Source organism: Anser brachyrhynchus, assembly GCF_964034855.1.
Source record: "Anser brachyrhynchus genome assembly, chromosome: 12".
In the NCBI taxonomy this organism is placed as follows: domain Eukaryota; kingdom Metazoa; phylum Chordata; class Aves; order Anseriformes; family Anatidae; genus Anser; species Anser brachyrhynchus.
This window is the reverse complement of record NC_137707.1, coordinates 13,945,920-13,961,471: the sequence shown is the minus strand read 5'-3', so window position 1 is coordinate 13,961,471 and position 15,552 is coordinate 13,945,920. Positions and strand designations below refer to the sequence as shown.

General features: G+C 42.2%; 1 protein-coding gene across 3 annotated transcripts in view; it reads right to left on the bottom strand.

Moving 5' to 3' along the window:
- CBFB (core-binding factor subunit beta) overlaps positions 1 to 15,150 on the bottom strand; it is a 42,447-nt gene extending 27,297 nt beyond the window's left edge. The window contains exons 1-3 of one of the 3 annotated variants that reach the window (XM_080551901.1): positions 14,922 to 15,150; positions 14,663 to 14,749; positions 10,281 to 10,397 (exon numbers count right to left, since the gene is read on the bottom strand). In XM_080551901.1, coding sequence (XP_080408027.1) covers positions 10,281 to 10,397; positions 14,663 to 14,749; positions 14,922 to 14,999 — 282 coding nt within the window. In that variant the 5' untranslated portion in view covers positions 15,000 to 15,150. The remainder of the gene's footprint in view (positions 1 to 10,280; positions 10,398 to 14,662; positions 14,750 to 14,921) is intronic. The other 2 variants (XM_080551902.1, XM_080551903.1) reach the window with 2 other exon arrangements.
- Between the last annotated feature and the right edge of the window lie 402 nt (positions 15,151 to 15,552).

Genomic DNA, 15,552 nt, shown 5'->3' with positions numbered 1-15,552 from the left:
ATAGCGCTGAAATGCTACAGTGACGATTTTTGGTTTGGTTTCTCTAAGTTAAAAAAATAAAAGTAGAAAGTAATTTTTTCACTTCACTGTGGAGCTAGAATTTACAAGTCACTTCAAGTCACTTCTATAAAAATGATCTTTTTTTTTGTTTTGTGTAATTAGCTAAACTACGGAACCATGACTCTGTTTCCAAAGCAGATCAACACTTCATTAAATGATGCAGGTTACTATTTCAGCTAACTAAATAACAAGTTGTAACTAAAAACAGGCATGAATCATTAATGATGTCAGAACAACAAATGTGATTAAAATCTGTGGAGACCTCAGCATTTTTTCCCTGGATTAAGATCACTGGTCAGTACTTATGCTTAAAAGTTAGCATAGAAAAATCTAACATGCTATTGTACAGAAATGATACTTGTTTAATAACGTATCTGCAGACACGGTTCATCTTTCCAAAATATTGTAGTTGCTGGACTGAGCAGGAAATACACACTACACTTGACCAAAACTACCCCCCAAAAACCACCCTAATACAAAGCAAAAAACAGGTGGCTTGGTTTTTTTGCAGTGTTGCTACAAAAAAGCCTCATGCTTCCCAACATTAAATGTTTCATGCTCAGACTCTGTGCGCCTTCGAATAGGCAAAACCAACCACAGAGCTGGAACTCAGAATCAGCAAAAACGCAAGGAGCAGAACATAGGGATAATCTGAAAGGCAAATACGTGGTGGGGTTTTCCCATGAAAATTTACAGGGTCTTTCATCATTACATCTGGATTTTACATCTCCTCTCCCAAAAGGGCATGTATTTAAAAAGTCCCATTTTTTAACGGCAACATTTAACAAGAACGTTGTTGCAGCAAAATATTGCGAAGAGATCACTGCTGTTTTGTTTCTCCAAGAATGCATACACGTAACTGAGAAACTCTCCTGCTCACAAAACCAGTTCACTAACAGGGACACACACTGTTCTCTGCCACGTTGACAGAATATATTTTCCAGACACAAATTTCAAAATTGATTGGGAAATTAGTTCTTTTCAAGCTTTCAGAAAATAGTATAACAAAAGCCAGTTATAGCTAGAAACTCCAAAGAGGGTTTAGAAAGAGAGGTTTATCTAAAACACATTATTTACATCATGCCACTTGTGTGCAAATAAACAGTCTCTTAAACCTGTGTTTTTAAACTGAGAATTTGAAATGTGTAATGAGAGTGTACTCAACCAGAAAAATACCTGATTTTGACAATAAGGGCAAGCAACTAATAAAAACCGCCTGGGAACTGACCTGAGCAAGAGAGGGGAAAGGAAAATTACCCTTTCTGCCTTCATTTTGTTCTTGAGCACTTTGACAGCCTCCCCCTTAAGCAGGAGACATGTCTGGAAAAACTGAGAAAGTCCCACAAACTGTACAAATAAACTGCATTAAACCAGAACTTACTGGGGAAAGAAAAGAAAAAAAGCACAGAGACAGACCAGATGTCCCCTTTTTAAAATAATTAAACAATAGAAGAACTGGCACACCCACAAAAAAGAACTTGAACACGAGTAAGAGGTACTACTTCTGATCCTTTCTAGCTAAAGCTAACATGCAAAGCGAGAAGAGCAAGGCTATTTGACAGACAAGACATAAGACCTTCTTCTGTTGAGTGAGGTTGTCCTTTGGTCCTTATCCTTCAAAGATGTTCTGAAGGAGCTGCAGCACCCACAGCACTTGAAATCCTTGGCTTTTTTTTTTTCCTGAAACTAATCCAAGCATCAAAATGCAGTAACAATGATGACACTTATTATCTGGCCTTTCTCCTACCCCCAAAATTGGCTTGAGAAATGTTCATCACTTCCGAAGGGAAAAAGACAAAAAAAAAAAGGAAAGATGGGCACAAACTGGTAGGTGAAGAAAAAAAGAATAAAGAAAAAGATGTTACAAATGTAAAAAAAAGTTAGAAATCCTTGAAGTTTGATTCGTTTTGCTGTACTTTCCTAATCACAGAAATTAGGCATATACAGTAAGAAGTGCAGTCAAGGACTGATGCATGAATATTTATTCAACAAGTAGTACAGCATCGAGCCTTAAAATAATGCAAGCTAGTCATTTTTGGTTTTTGCATAACATAACTACTTAGTTCTCATCACCCAATAAAATTTTATAGTGTCAAAGTTATTCTGTAGAAAATTATCAGCTTCTGCAGAGAATCATCGTTAGCAATGGCTTGGAATTTCCTTTAGCAAAGTAACACTTGCAGATATATTCTCAATAGCAAGTTCTCCAAACAGCAAAATCCTTACGAAATCTATAAAATAGAGTTAAAGATGGTGAATAATGTAACCATACCTTTGGTAAGTCAAAACACAACTTCAATTCTCCCAGCACAAGACCAAGAAAGGACAGAACCAACACAGTCCATGGGAGAGGTGAACTGATTCAAACCCTTATGCACTATTTATTTTTGCTCCCTATAGGCCACCTACTGATTCTTTTTCTTTAAGTTCAAAAAAAAAATCATAGCTGACATGAGTTGTACTTCCTCAAAAGCCTGAGCCTCAAGTTCCAGATACCAGAACAGAGCTAAAAAAAAAAAAATCATACTGCTTCTCTGAATGCTCTGTCAAGAAAGTGCCATCCTGTGTGTTTCAAAAAGTTTGTTGCAAGCCCCTTGAAGTGATTAGAAACATCAGCTTTCTCGTCTGCTGTAACTAAACACCCAAGTTCTCCTTGATGGAAACCCACCAGGCTACCAGGTTTTATAGTCGCATCGCAGGGTACTGTGCTCTGATTCCCCTTGTTGGAAGCATCCAGATACAAGATGACTGCCCACTGCTCCCATACCCAAGGGGAAGTAGTTGCCCTCAACATCCAAAAAAAATAACAACGACAACCAGAGAAGCATGCAGGCTTTATGAAGAAATCCCCAAACGCTCTTTAGCGGCATGAGAAAAAATACACTACCATAGTTGTTTTATTTTGTCTAGACGCTTTCCTGCTTGAGCTTTCCCATTCTTAAGCATTCTCTAGGCTTATATTAGTTTTCCAAAAAGAAAACAAAAAAAGCCCAATATTGCCTCTACCAAAGAATGTGGGCTTTCCTCCCCCCCCCCTCCCCCCTCCATTTTTTTAAAGGAATACACTGGCTGGAAGGAAGCTAAGATTTCTTCTCATCACCTCCAATCTGTTTCGTCAGTATTCACTGCTCCTCGGTCACTATCAAGAAGATTTCATGAGGACATCATGATTCTATGATGCTATGACATAAAGGCTCCCACTTACTCTCCCATACTGCTTTCTTCCCTAGATTTCAGACCTTTAATTATTTGAAATCTGTGACAGACACCATTTTGTCCTCAGTCGCTCTATTTCAATAGAAAATTTATGTTTCACGACCCTTACTTGAAAAATTATGACAGATTTAAGAACTTTTCATGACACTTTCCATAGATTTTGTGCTCTGCATTTATACCAGATGAAAAGATAAAACAAGTTGCAAGGAGTCCCACAAGGTAGAGCTGCGGCCTGCAACAGTTGAAGCTCAGTATCTTAAATACAAAAAGAATGCAGAATTTCTGCACAGACTCCTCAAATAGCTACAATTTGGATTTTATGTACAAGCCTAGATATTAACGTGACACAGAAAATATATGGATAAAACATCTGCAGATCAACTATTCCCCAGAATATGACCTGCTTATTAACACTCACATGTGCTTGGAACAGCAACCTTGCACGAGAAAAAGTCCTTATTTTATCTATATTATTGTCACAGTACGTATTTCACCAGGCCAACTTGCTAAACATCAAATATGCAATTAAGCAAGCTAATTAGCTCATTTTGTTACTTGTGCTTAGGACAATAAAGCTTGAAGAAACACTTCAGTAACTTGGCAAAAAATGAGTTTCTTGTAGCTAGTGTTTAATCATCTTATTGAGTATTTCTTTGAGACTGAGGTATTAAGTGATTTTTCACAAAGAAACAGACATCTTCAACAGCGATGCTCGTCTTTTTCTCATTCATTTAAAAGAAGAGCAGAGAAGCATAATGTTAACAGCTTTGTTTAGTAAGTGGAGACTGATATGCAAACAAGAGGATTCAACAATCCAAATGTCTGGATTTCTTCCAATGCCTATGCTGCAGGGATCTTAAGTACTGCTTTCATCCACGCTACACTCATCTGTCCTTATGTATCATCACCGGTTCCCAAAAGCAAAATTTAGCTCACTAACTTGCCCCGGTTTTGTTTCTCTTCTGGGAAGCTCTAGGAGGATGGTATGAGTAATTTTGATGTCTTGTCTATACAACTCTAATGGATGCATTTAGACCTCTGGAAAAAGCTTGAGGTTATATATAAAGTATGACTGAATAACTGCTTCTACACCATGTAATAAAAGCTAATCAAAAAAAGGTTTACTGATGGCAGATCTTAAGGACTTGGGACCTACAGATAGAGCTGACAGGCAGGCACCACAAATGGCACAAACATGTTTTAAGTGTGGTTCATAAGCACTGCTTCAAAATGGCACAAGCGTGTCATATACCAGAAAGGATGAACAAGGCTGCGTGCGGTGACAGAAGTATTTGGAGGACAGGGGGAGAGAAAGGATTAAGGGGAAAAGCCTGTGGATACTTGTCACATGAGAGATGCCCGCTGTGACTCATGCTCTAATGGAGGAGAGCACCCTAGGATAAATCAGTCTTCAGGAACAACTGTCCAAACCTCAGCCCGTGGCTGCCTGCCAGCACAGGACAATATGTACCTAACAAGCTAGGAGCTCTAAAGATTTCTCTTCCCCAAAAAAACAAGCTCCTAACTGTTAACAGTGTATGAACTGGATGCAGATAGAGCCATCTCCCAGTTTTGAGGAAAATAAAGAGCAAATATGGATGCTGTGATTACTCAGCTTCAACAAGAGTCTCAATTTGGTAGCTCTGCTCTATGCAACAGCAGGTCATAAAGAACACCACCTCTCATATCTAGATAAAACAAGGAGGTTTCACTCTCTGCTAAAGAAAAAGGCTATAGACACACAAACAAAGTGACATATCTGGGGAGAGAGAAAGAGAGGAACCTGAGCAGTCTCTGCTAAAATAAAAAAGATCTTAAACACGCCATCATAAAATCTAAAAACACTAGCATCTACTAGAAATATTTACGCAGACCATACACAAAATCCTGTATGAAAATTGATCAAGGGGACCGTGTAGGAAAGTGGATTCTTACCTACTAAGGCTTTACAGGACCCCTGACACACAACTCCAATAAATAAGCAAGCTGTTTTGTCAGGCTGAACATGAACTAGTTACCAGACCAACCCCGTGTACCTGCTGTCAGAACAAACACACGCTGACTTTCTTGTTCAACGCCTACAGAAGAAGCCTGAGAGCCATAAGTGAGCATCAGTGATTGGGGCTTCGTCGGGGCTCCACTCAGATGTGCGCTGCTCAGTGTTCCTGTGCTAAATTGAAAATAAGCCAGAGGAGTAATCCTGCATTATTCTACTAAAACAAAGGGAGAGATCAGTAGCTGAACAGGCTTGATATTTGAGCCTAAAATATTGCTATCCTAACCCACTGAGGCACTAGGGGCTAGCCTAAAGATCAGTCAGGGACTGTACAAAGCCATGCAAGGATCCTGAGCTTTCACCTGTGAAGCAGCAAGGCTGCCCTGCAGTCCTACAGGACAGCTCCTGGGAAGCTGACCATCCTCACCAGATGGCCTTACATACTAAGAGAGGAGCCACACGAATGTGCACAGTACTGCTTAAATGCTGGCATTTGCTACGTTTTTACCTGTCACACCTTACATGCCCCCACGTAGAAATGGCTCCCTGAACTCTGGTTAGGTGACACCCAGCTCTTCAGGACTAGAGGACTGGCCAGTGCCTGAGACAGACACCTGTGCAATAATTCAAAGGAGCATTAAATTACTACAGACAGGCAAAATGACAGTCTTGATGACTTATCTCATGGCTGAGACAGTGGCACACTACAACTTGAACTTTAATTAGTATGATGGCTCTAGCACACGCTTTTTCCCCCTCATTCCCTAGCATCTAGTGCATCAACATTTCAGAAAAAAAGTTAAAGCCCCTTTTTTCCAGGGAGCACATACAGCAACTACCCCAGTGGTGAGAACATTTTAGATGGCAAAAATGCACAAGTCACAGCTACTAGTGGGCTGAAAATACAGCAACTTAAGGAACACAGCTCTTTGGCATTACAGTGGGGTAAAAACTGAGAGCTGAAACTGTAAGATAGTTTCCCTTATTTGTTCAGAAGTGTACAAAAAAGTTGCTACTCCAACTTGGTTTGAATGAATTAGTATTTCAGCTAAATTCTTCAAATAGAGGTGTGGACCAAAGAAACCTCTGATTCAATGCAGGTTAGCAGAGGTATTCAGGCATTTCTCATAGATTAAGCTTTCATCTTCTAAGCAAATCCTGCTGGGTACACCACGATCCTATGTTTGACTAGAAATTGCATTTGCTCAAGAAACAGGGCAGTCAATATGTCATCCCAATCACCCGCCAAAGTTTATTGCTGACGTCAGAAGAAAAAAAGTTACTGTGGGGACGAGTGCTATTCATCAAGCCACATAACTAATTCTAGTGAGAGAAGGGAGCAAGTGCAAAACGAGCACTGTTGACTGCCATTTAAATTTAGTTTTTACTCAAATACACCACTTCTCTTACTCATTATATTTCTGTAACTTCTGTGGTGTCTGCAGTGTGACAGAAATCCCAGGTTTTATGATTCATCCAAGCAATTAAAATCAACTTCAAGCTACGTAAATTTCCTACTTAGGACAGAAAAATAGCACATGAGGAGAAACTCAGCATCGTCAGGAAGAAAACTGAAGTCCAGTATTCTTTACTTATGGCTGGAACAGAGTTAACGGCCTAGGGAGTAGAAAGCCCAACTACATCTCGCGTGTGGTGTACCAGGTACCCCAAATCGACTTCAAGCCTGTCTGACGCGCTGTGCTCCGGAATCGTGGAGTTCGTCGTGTATGGCACTAAAATAAGCCTGTGCTGAAGATTCTGGTTTATGAGCAGCTGCTGCTGAGCAGCAGACAGGAAGTTCAGCTGCATTAGAAATGAGATGGAGAAGAGTATTAGAAAGGGGAGGGGAAGTAGAACAACTTCACACACTTCATCGGCGCAGTAACTGATATTTAAACAATAAAAGAACATCAGAGAACTAATGCACTTTGAGGCAAGAAAGGCCAGAGCTACATATAAGACTTGGAAAAATGAAAGAAAAAACAGGGGTATTTTACCTTACTGTAAAACAAATACAAAATGAACGATGAAAAAAATTAATCTCACAGTTCTTAACAAAACAAAGGGACAATGAGATTTCAGCCAACAGATGATGCTACTACACCACCTGCCTCTGCATTTCTTAGAAACATTTATTTATGTGTTCTTAAAGGGAAAAAAAAAGAAAGAAATGGATGCTACCTGACAATACACAGGACCAGGAAACCTCAGTACAATTCGGGTATCCAGACAGAGGACACACTCTCAATTTGACACTCCCCACCCCACACAAGGCTGTAATGAAATAGCATCCTACAATTCCTACAGTCCAGGAATCTAGGGAGCAATTTTTACTGCTCTGTATTCTTTTGCTATGACAAACCTGAAAAAAAAACACACTAAAATACACAATTACTTTTGCTAATAAACAAAGAGAACACACGATATTAAAAGGTTCAGCTCAATATTTGTACTCATTTTAAACTTAAGGGAACACTTTGCTGTTCTATTTTTGAATTAATGAAGACTGGGTATCCAGTAGTGGCCTACCCAACCATCATGAACACCAGAAACATTAGAAGTCAAATAAAGCATAGGAAAAATCCCCGTATTAGAAAATATCAGGCTGAAAAACCTCAGGCCTACAAAGGAAATATTTACGGAGTCCTGACTTTTCACGTGGATTCACAAGGATGTTTCTCTTTCTAAAATTCAGTCATTTAAGGAGGCAATCCCAGCAGATGCCACGCTGGTAAATTCGTCAATATGTACAACGCTGCTTGGGCACAACAGTGACACGCTCAAACTCTGGATAAACTATTTTGGGCCATCACTTGCTTGGCCAAATAGTGAAGCAGAATTCCAGAATAAAAATATTCTAGCACTGGTAAGTTTATCTACATTCTAGATCTCAAACTAATGCCTAAAATAATAATTAACTGACAGCTCCCCCCATAGCCTTTTTTATTCATATAATTAAAAACATGCCTTGCTGGCTTAAGTCCAGTGATGAACAAACACATATTATGCACTGCCTCAAGAATCAAAGCTCATAAAACGATGTTGCACAGAGCCACAGAAATCACATGGCGTTAAGAGACTGCCGAAGCCTATGAAAGAAATTCTTAATAAAGCCAGGCTACAGAAATCTACAGAGAACAAAAAAATCTCAGACCATTCAACTGATAAAACACTTAACTGTTTCTGTTGATAACGTAATAAGCAGCTCTCTCCCCTTCTGCTTGCTCCTCTTCTGAAGTTATGGGAGTGGCTTACTTTCAGGCGAGTTTAATTTTGTGCAGAGCCTGCGTTCACACGTGATTTACAACAGTAAAGCCTGATTACAATGGCAAATTTGTGATTTGCTTGTCCTGGAGCTAACGCTAATCCCATTTATTAGTGTGTCCACCTCCAGCCTCTTTTTGGATGAAAGACTTTGAACAATTTAGCAAAGCACTCTAGAATTTACTGTAAACAGACATAAAACAGGGAGTGGCACACATGAACGAGACTCCTGCTCTATTCTAATACGCAGCTTATCTGCCCGCTTCTTACCTGATTAAGACAACACAAGGAAATGGATGAAATAGTTCAGTACTTTAAGAATTCATTCAGAGAAAATAAAGTTAAAAAATATATAGGAGTAAATAAAATTATTTTTGAACTGGCAAGAAGAAAGACCTCAGTCTTCTTACACATTACAAGAAAAATTCCTCATTCAATTGTGAGCCAGAATCAATATTTTTCAGTAAGAGCCAGATTCAATTCAGCTTCCTTAGCAAAGCAGTCAGTGCCCAGCATAGCCAACTTCACTCCTTCTCCCCCGGTTTGTCAAACTTCTGGAAGCCTCACAGGACTGAACGGAAAACAATTTTTTTCAAAAAAAAAACTCATTAAGTTGAATTCCAAATACCATATCTGCCCTCAGGAATTTTTTTTCTTCCAACCAGGTTTTCCCCACTACAGGAAATATTTATCTTCCTACCTAGCAGCAGTTAAAAGATGCAATATATCGTTAACCCTGAACACGCTTCAAATATTTCCTCCAGCCCGTTAGATCTGGTAACGTTAGCCACTACTCACTAAAAGATTGGGCAAAAACTTTTAGGCAGAAGCCAGAACTTAATAGTCTATTCCAATCTTTAAAGTCAAAGAGCTATAGAGAAATTAGCCTGAACCTAAAAGGCCGAGGGGCCTTAAGTGCTGGTCCAAACCTACTGAGGTCAGCAGAAACTCTCCTATTGACTTCAGTGATCTTTGGATCAGTTCCAAGGCATCTAGAGCAGTATAGGTAAGAGACAGCATCTACATTTCTAAAGGTATGTTTTTCCTGTAAAACAAAACCAGTTATAAGCGATTTCAGTAACTTCATTTTAACTGACCAGACTAAGCAAGGTTTCTGGCTTTAATTCTAATACAGCTTCACAGTAATATCACTGTCATTAAGGAACTCCTGCTTTCAGTGTCAGTCCACGGGACAACCACCTCAGAAAGAAATAAAACGTCACAAATCAATTTTGAAAGCAATGCTTATCCTGTATTACCACTTATGGTGAAAGTGAGGGGGAAAAAAAAAGACTCATTCCACTCGACACCACGTTGACTGCTTGCTGTGTCAACTGGCAACCTAAGACCCAATGAAGTAATGAGGTCAGAAAGCAAATGTTCGTTAACCCACCACAACTGGGCGGCCAACGTCTGATTTCTGTACCATTCTAGAAGTACACCATTAACAATTTAAGCTGCTCCCAAAATTTTAACGTAGCATGGCCGAAGAAAGTTCTGTTCTTCAAAATAATGAAAAGCCACCAGGACCAACCACGTGTTTCCCTCCAAAAATATTAACATGCTTTAAAACAATGTTAATATTTATACCAGTATTGCACTGGCTTGCAGTTGCACTCGCAGACTACCTACATGCACCAAGACGGGAATTATTAGTAATTTCGCATCATACACGCAGCCCATACTAATCAGACCACAAGCACAGCATAAACATTTCTTTCAGTTGCAGCAATTTCCTTCTTACCTTGCCTCCTTCTCTTTCAAAGTCGACATACTCCCGGGTCGGTGTCTGTCGCTGCTCCCCCTGCCAGCTGGCCGGAAAAAACTGGAGAGACAGATTGGTTCCTGTGGCCACAAAAGCCTTTTAGAAAAATCAATACAAACAGGATCAGGGAGCAAGACATTACATAAATTATGCAGGCAGTCATTTATTTTTACATCAGTTTATGTCTTAAGCCAGGCAGCATAGAGAATACTTAAAGTCAAAAACATGCACTCATCATTTTTCTTAAGTATTAAGTTACAAACATCTGATTCCATTTTGACAACATTTGCCATTGGCTGCTTCGGATATAAAATACAACATGGAATCAATACTTCTTTCAAATCAGTTTTGCTGACATTAGAATCTGTCATTTCGGTTCTGTCTGGATACCCTACAACAACTTAGTATCTAAAACATTAAAAATTGCCTATGCTTTTTAAAGAGCTTGCATATCCCTAAAAAGAAGTCGTTCTAGAGGAAAATGAACTCCAGAGACCTGTTACCAGGGACAACTTTTTTTGCAAGGAAAGGAGTCATTTCTCCTCAGAATACACTTGCACCTCAGCAAATGGTTATCTGACCTGAAAAGCAGATATTCCTACTGCATTGTCCGCAGGCAAGCGTCAATACAGCTCTGTTAAACTTCCCAGGACAAAGTCCTGCTGTCACATTAAGAAAGTGGTGAGATCCAGGGTGGTGCATCAGGGAGAACACGTTGGAATAGGAATTCAGGAATTCCTCTCAGCTGCAGCCCTTTGTAAAGTCATTAGAGGGACTAACTCAACCGTATTGGAAAAAGCATGCACTGCTCTCAAGTAAATATTTCCTATGGTTTCAAATGAAAATAAGATGCAGTTTTCTTTAAGAACTCTGTATTTATTTGTACATCTTACCAGCTCCAAGCAGCGAACAGCATGCCAATTTCTAGATGTGGAAGCAAAAATCTATTTTTTTTCCCCAATCCGATACACTACACTGCGTCCTGCAAGCATGTGAATACTGGAACACACCGCCAGAACACAACTCTGCTCAAAATCCCAGGGTCAAACATGTTTAGTTGCAATCAAATCACACTGTATTGATTACCATGATCACTTAGATTTAAATGGTCATTAATCCAGAATATATTTTTTTCTTAAAAGCTACACAGATACTACCCGAATAGTTGGATTTTCCCGACAAGCAGATTCCTTTCAAGCAAGCCAGAATAGAGCAGCTCTGTGGTATAAATGTAACCGTGCTGCTGCCTATGACACAATAGCTCTACATGTTATTTAAGATAGTTCCGGTCATGTACTGCAACACTGTCACAGGATTAATACCTCCCATTTTGAAAGTAGAAGTGCTTTGTCTTGACTTTCCTCCCCCCCACCAAGGGAGACCAATGCTCTGCAATCAAGTTCCATCCCAGGCTATTTTTTTTATTTTTATTTTTGTTAGTTGCCTGCTAAACCCATTCTTGACATCGTTAAAAATAAAGAATCAGTCCTGCTCGTACTGAAGGGATACCATACTGGTGCGTTAACATTTCTTTGCAGTATGATACCCTGAGACATTTCAATCAAGGTAACAGAAGCTTCATCAGGGATACACTTGCACAAAAAGCACCAAAACTGCCAGGGGCTGCAGATCATTAGCATCCAGCTTGCTTCTCTTATCCCCTTTGCTACTCTAAGTGACTACTGTATCTACATAAAAACTACCTTCCCATCTCCCAGCATCTTTAGCAAATACATCTCTTGCACTCCTCAATTCATGCCAAGTGCCCAGGAGTGCAACCTCTGCAGCCCTCTGGACCGCTCCAGCACCCGTGGGTCCCAAGGATACCGGGCCAGAACTTCCCTCGCTTTCTGGGAAACTGAGCAAGGCAGAGAAGCACCCGATCCTTCCCACCCCCTGCATCTAAGCTTGTGCTGGAGGACCGTGAAAAAGCATGGGAATAATATTAGCAAAAAAAGAGAAAAGAAAATGAAAGTAGACAAATTCACACATCCTCTTGGAGTCATGCAGGCAACACTTAGACCACCAGCTCTTTAAAAGCTGCGTGGAAAACTTACTCTCTTGATTTCTGAAGCCTGCTTTCTCCCTTTGTGAAGATAAAACCACCCGATTAAAATACCATGTGTGAAAGTCATTGGTCAATACTTAAAAACTGAAGAATGGTCTCGCTAGTAACCACAGAAAACTACCCTGGACCCAGAATTTTCCTTAAGGTAAGGAATAAAATAGCAATCATCATCATCACATTACTACTTCGATAATAAACTTGAAATTAGTGAAATTGTAATTTGCTATACAGAGCCTTTTAAAGCTCTATCTGAAATGCTAAAAAGCTTATCATGTAGCACCAGGGTGATCTGACCTACATCTAGACAACATAAACACAAGCAAGTGCCTTCCAACCAAGCGCAGTTAGGAAGCCTCCGAAAACAAATTACAAATGCAAAGTTATTTTCAAGTTATCAAAGCAATTTAACACCAGCAAGACAGCAAGCTCAGTATTCCGCAGTTACTTTTTCCATTAATACCGGCCATTATTTTCCTTGCTCAATCAAGAGCTTTAATCGAAGTAACCAGCAACCTATTGCCAGTTCTACATTAAATCCTTACGCTGTTCTCTGCCTTTTTTTTTTTTTTGTCTGCTTAAAAATATGTAAGGTCATTTACAAAGGCTCCCTTTGGAGATAAAAGAATAAATCCTTGATGTCTGGAAAAACATTCAAGACCAGAAAAAAAAAAGTACAATTGCTAGCTCTTTTTAACATCAGTCATTACACACACTACGTTTCCAAATAAACCCGACTGCTTGTGCCCTGTTCACAGAACAAAACCAGATGTTTCAGATCAAGAAATGTAGAGGCTGTTTTATAATTAAGTAGATGAAAAAATATGTAGAACAGACATTGCTGGTGGCTTCCAAGGGATGAAGTTCTGGCAGGGAAAGACAGCAGGCTTAGAAGTACAAAGGTGAACCGACAGCGATTTCCCATTTATAGAAATAACTGCGTATGTGGCATTAGAAAGCTAGTTATAAGCTAAACGTCCTTTGTTTGTTTGTTTTCTAAGGGAAGGAATCAGGTATATGCTGCACTTTCACCTGTTCAGGAACTTCAAATGCTTGCAGACTTTTGTTTTCCTTACCTACCCATTGTTTCCCTGGTGACTTTTTAAAGGGAGCAAACAATGAAAAATGAATGTAAAAACGCACTAAAATAAGGGAGACTGACAACAGGAGGCCTCTCATAAAATAGTATTACAGGTTCTGAACCCACAGATGGGTAAGATCTAGGTAAAATAAAGTTACTTAGTACAACGTAAGGATATCCTTTTACACAGAAATGCAAATAAACAGGATCGGCTGTGGTAATTAGTATTCAATTATATTTCGGTACGGCTGTGCATAAAGGATTTCATTGTAAGCTGACTAGTAATACCTAGGTGATCTCTGAGGTCTTGTCCAACCCAAACGACACTACGACCCACGCTGAGGGAAATGACAGAATCACCATAAAACCAAACTAGGTGAAAGTAGGGGTTACTTCTGCAGGAAGGGAACTTTTACCTTCTTTTCTTGCTATCTTTTAAACGAAAAAAGAGGTTACTTCTGCATTTTGAGAGCAGTTAAGAGTTAACAGCCTCACAGAAACGCTACACCACGCCGATCTTACAGAAGGAACATATAGCAGAAAGCAAACCAGGAAATAGCCAGTCACTTCTCGACTGCTGCGAGCCGCACTTCGTCTCACGCTTTAATTCAGCGGAGCCCGTACTAGCCCTAATGAATGAGGGAAAACAGGGCTCAAGTTGCCACTTTCAAAGCCTAATTTTGAGAGCGTTTGCTTGAGCTCACGGACACCACGCAGCTCATTTGGAGACGTTTAGCTAGCGCCTTTGGACGATTTCAGCTCCGAAAATTAGTGTTTCCTCAGAGAATAAGAATTAAAATCTGAAAGTGAAGGCTCCACGGGCTCCTCGTTCGCGTCCCCTGAGGGGAATCCTCGCTCTGCTGCGAAGCCCGCGCCGCAGCGTTTGTTATTTAGAGGAAAAAGGGGGGGAAAAAAAACAACCAAAGCACAACTTTCGGGCAAAGGGCCGGCCGAGGAGCAAGCAGAGCCCCGTCCCCGCCCGCCACACCCAGCAAGGAGCCTTTGGGCTTAATTGCTTCGGCGCCTTCCTCCTCTCCTCCTCCTCCTCGGAGCTCTCCCGAAACTTTTCGGGGAGGCACCGCCGCGGTCCCAGCCCGGGGGGAGCCCCGGGGACCCCCACAGCGCCCCGAGGGGACCCCAAACCCACCCCGGGGACCCCCCACGGCACCTCGGGGACCCCCCAAACGCCCCCCGGGACCCCCCAGCCCCACTTACGATCTCGGAGCGGCCGTCCCGGCAGGCGTTTTGGAAGCGGGCCTGCCTCTCCTCGTGGGGCCGGTCCCTGAAGCCGGTGTATTTAATCTGCGGGGCACAGGGCGCTCAATCAGGGGGGGAACCGGCGGTAAGATAAGGGGCAGCGCGGCGCACAGACTGCGTTACCCCCCCCCCCGGTCCCCATGAGGAAAGTTTCCCCTCGGTGAGGCCAGCCTCCCCCGCAGCCTTCGTCCCTCCTTCCCTCCCTCCTCTGCCTCACCTCGCACTCGCGACTCAGCTTCCTGAAGAACTCCTCGTTCTCGAACTTGCTCCGCTGGTCGGGGACGACCCGCGGCATGGTGGTGGGGCCGCCGGCTGCCCTTCCTCCTCCTCCCTCCTCCTCCTCCCTCCGTCCCTCCTCCTCTTCCCTGTCCCAGCCCCAGCGCTACGCCTCGCCCTTTGTTAGCCCCCAGCCGGCGCCCCCCCTCCCTTCTTCTTCTCCTTCTCCTCCTCCTCCTCCTCCTCCTCCTCCCCCCGCCGCGCGCGCACAGCCGCCGCCCGCCCCCGCCCCCTCCCCTCCGACTTCCTCCCCGCCCCGCCAACTCCGGCCGGGCACAGCCGCGCCATTCACAACTCCGCCGCTGCCACTGCGCTTGCGCTGCTGCTGGTGCTGCTGGTGCTTCTGGTGCTGCTCGTGCTGCTCGTGCTGCTCCTGCTGCTGCTGCTGCTGCTGCTGCGCCGCGGGGGCTCGCGCGCCGCCCGCTGAGGCGGGAAAGGGGAAGCGCGAGGGGAGGAGGGGTGATGTCGCCCCCCCCCCCCTCCCCCAGGGTGAGGGGAGCCGCCTCGCTCCCCTTTTTTTCGCTAACGCGGCTCCTTGAGATGGTTTCCGGCTTCCTGCTTCGAGGGGAGCA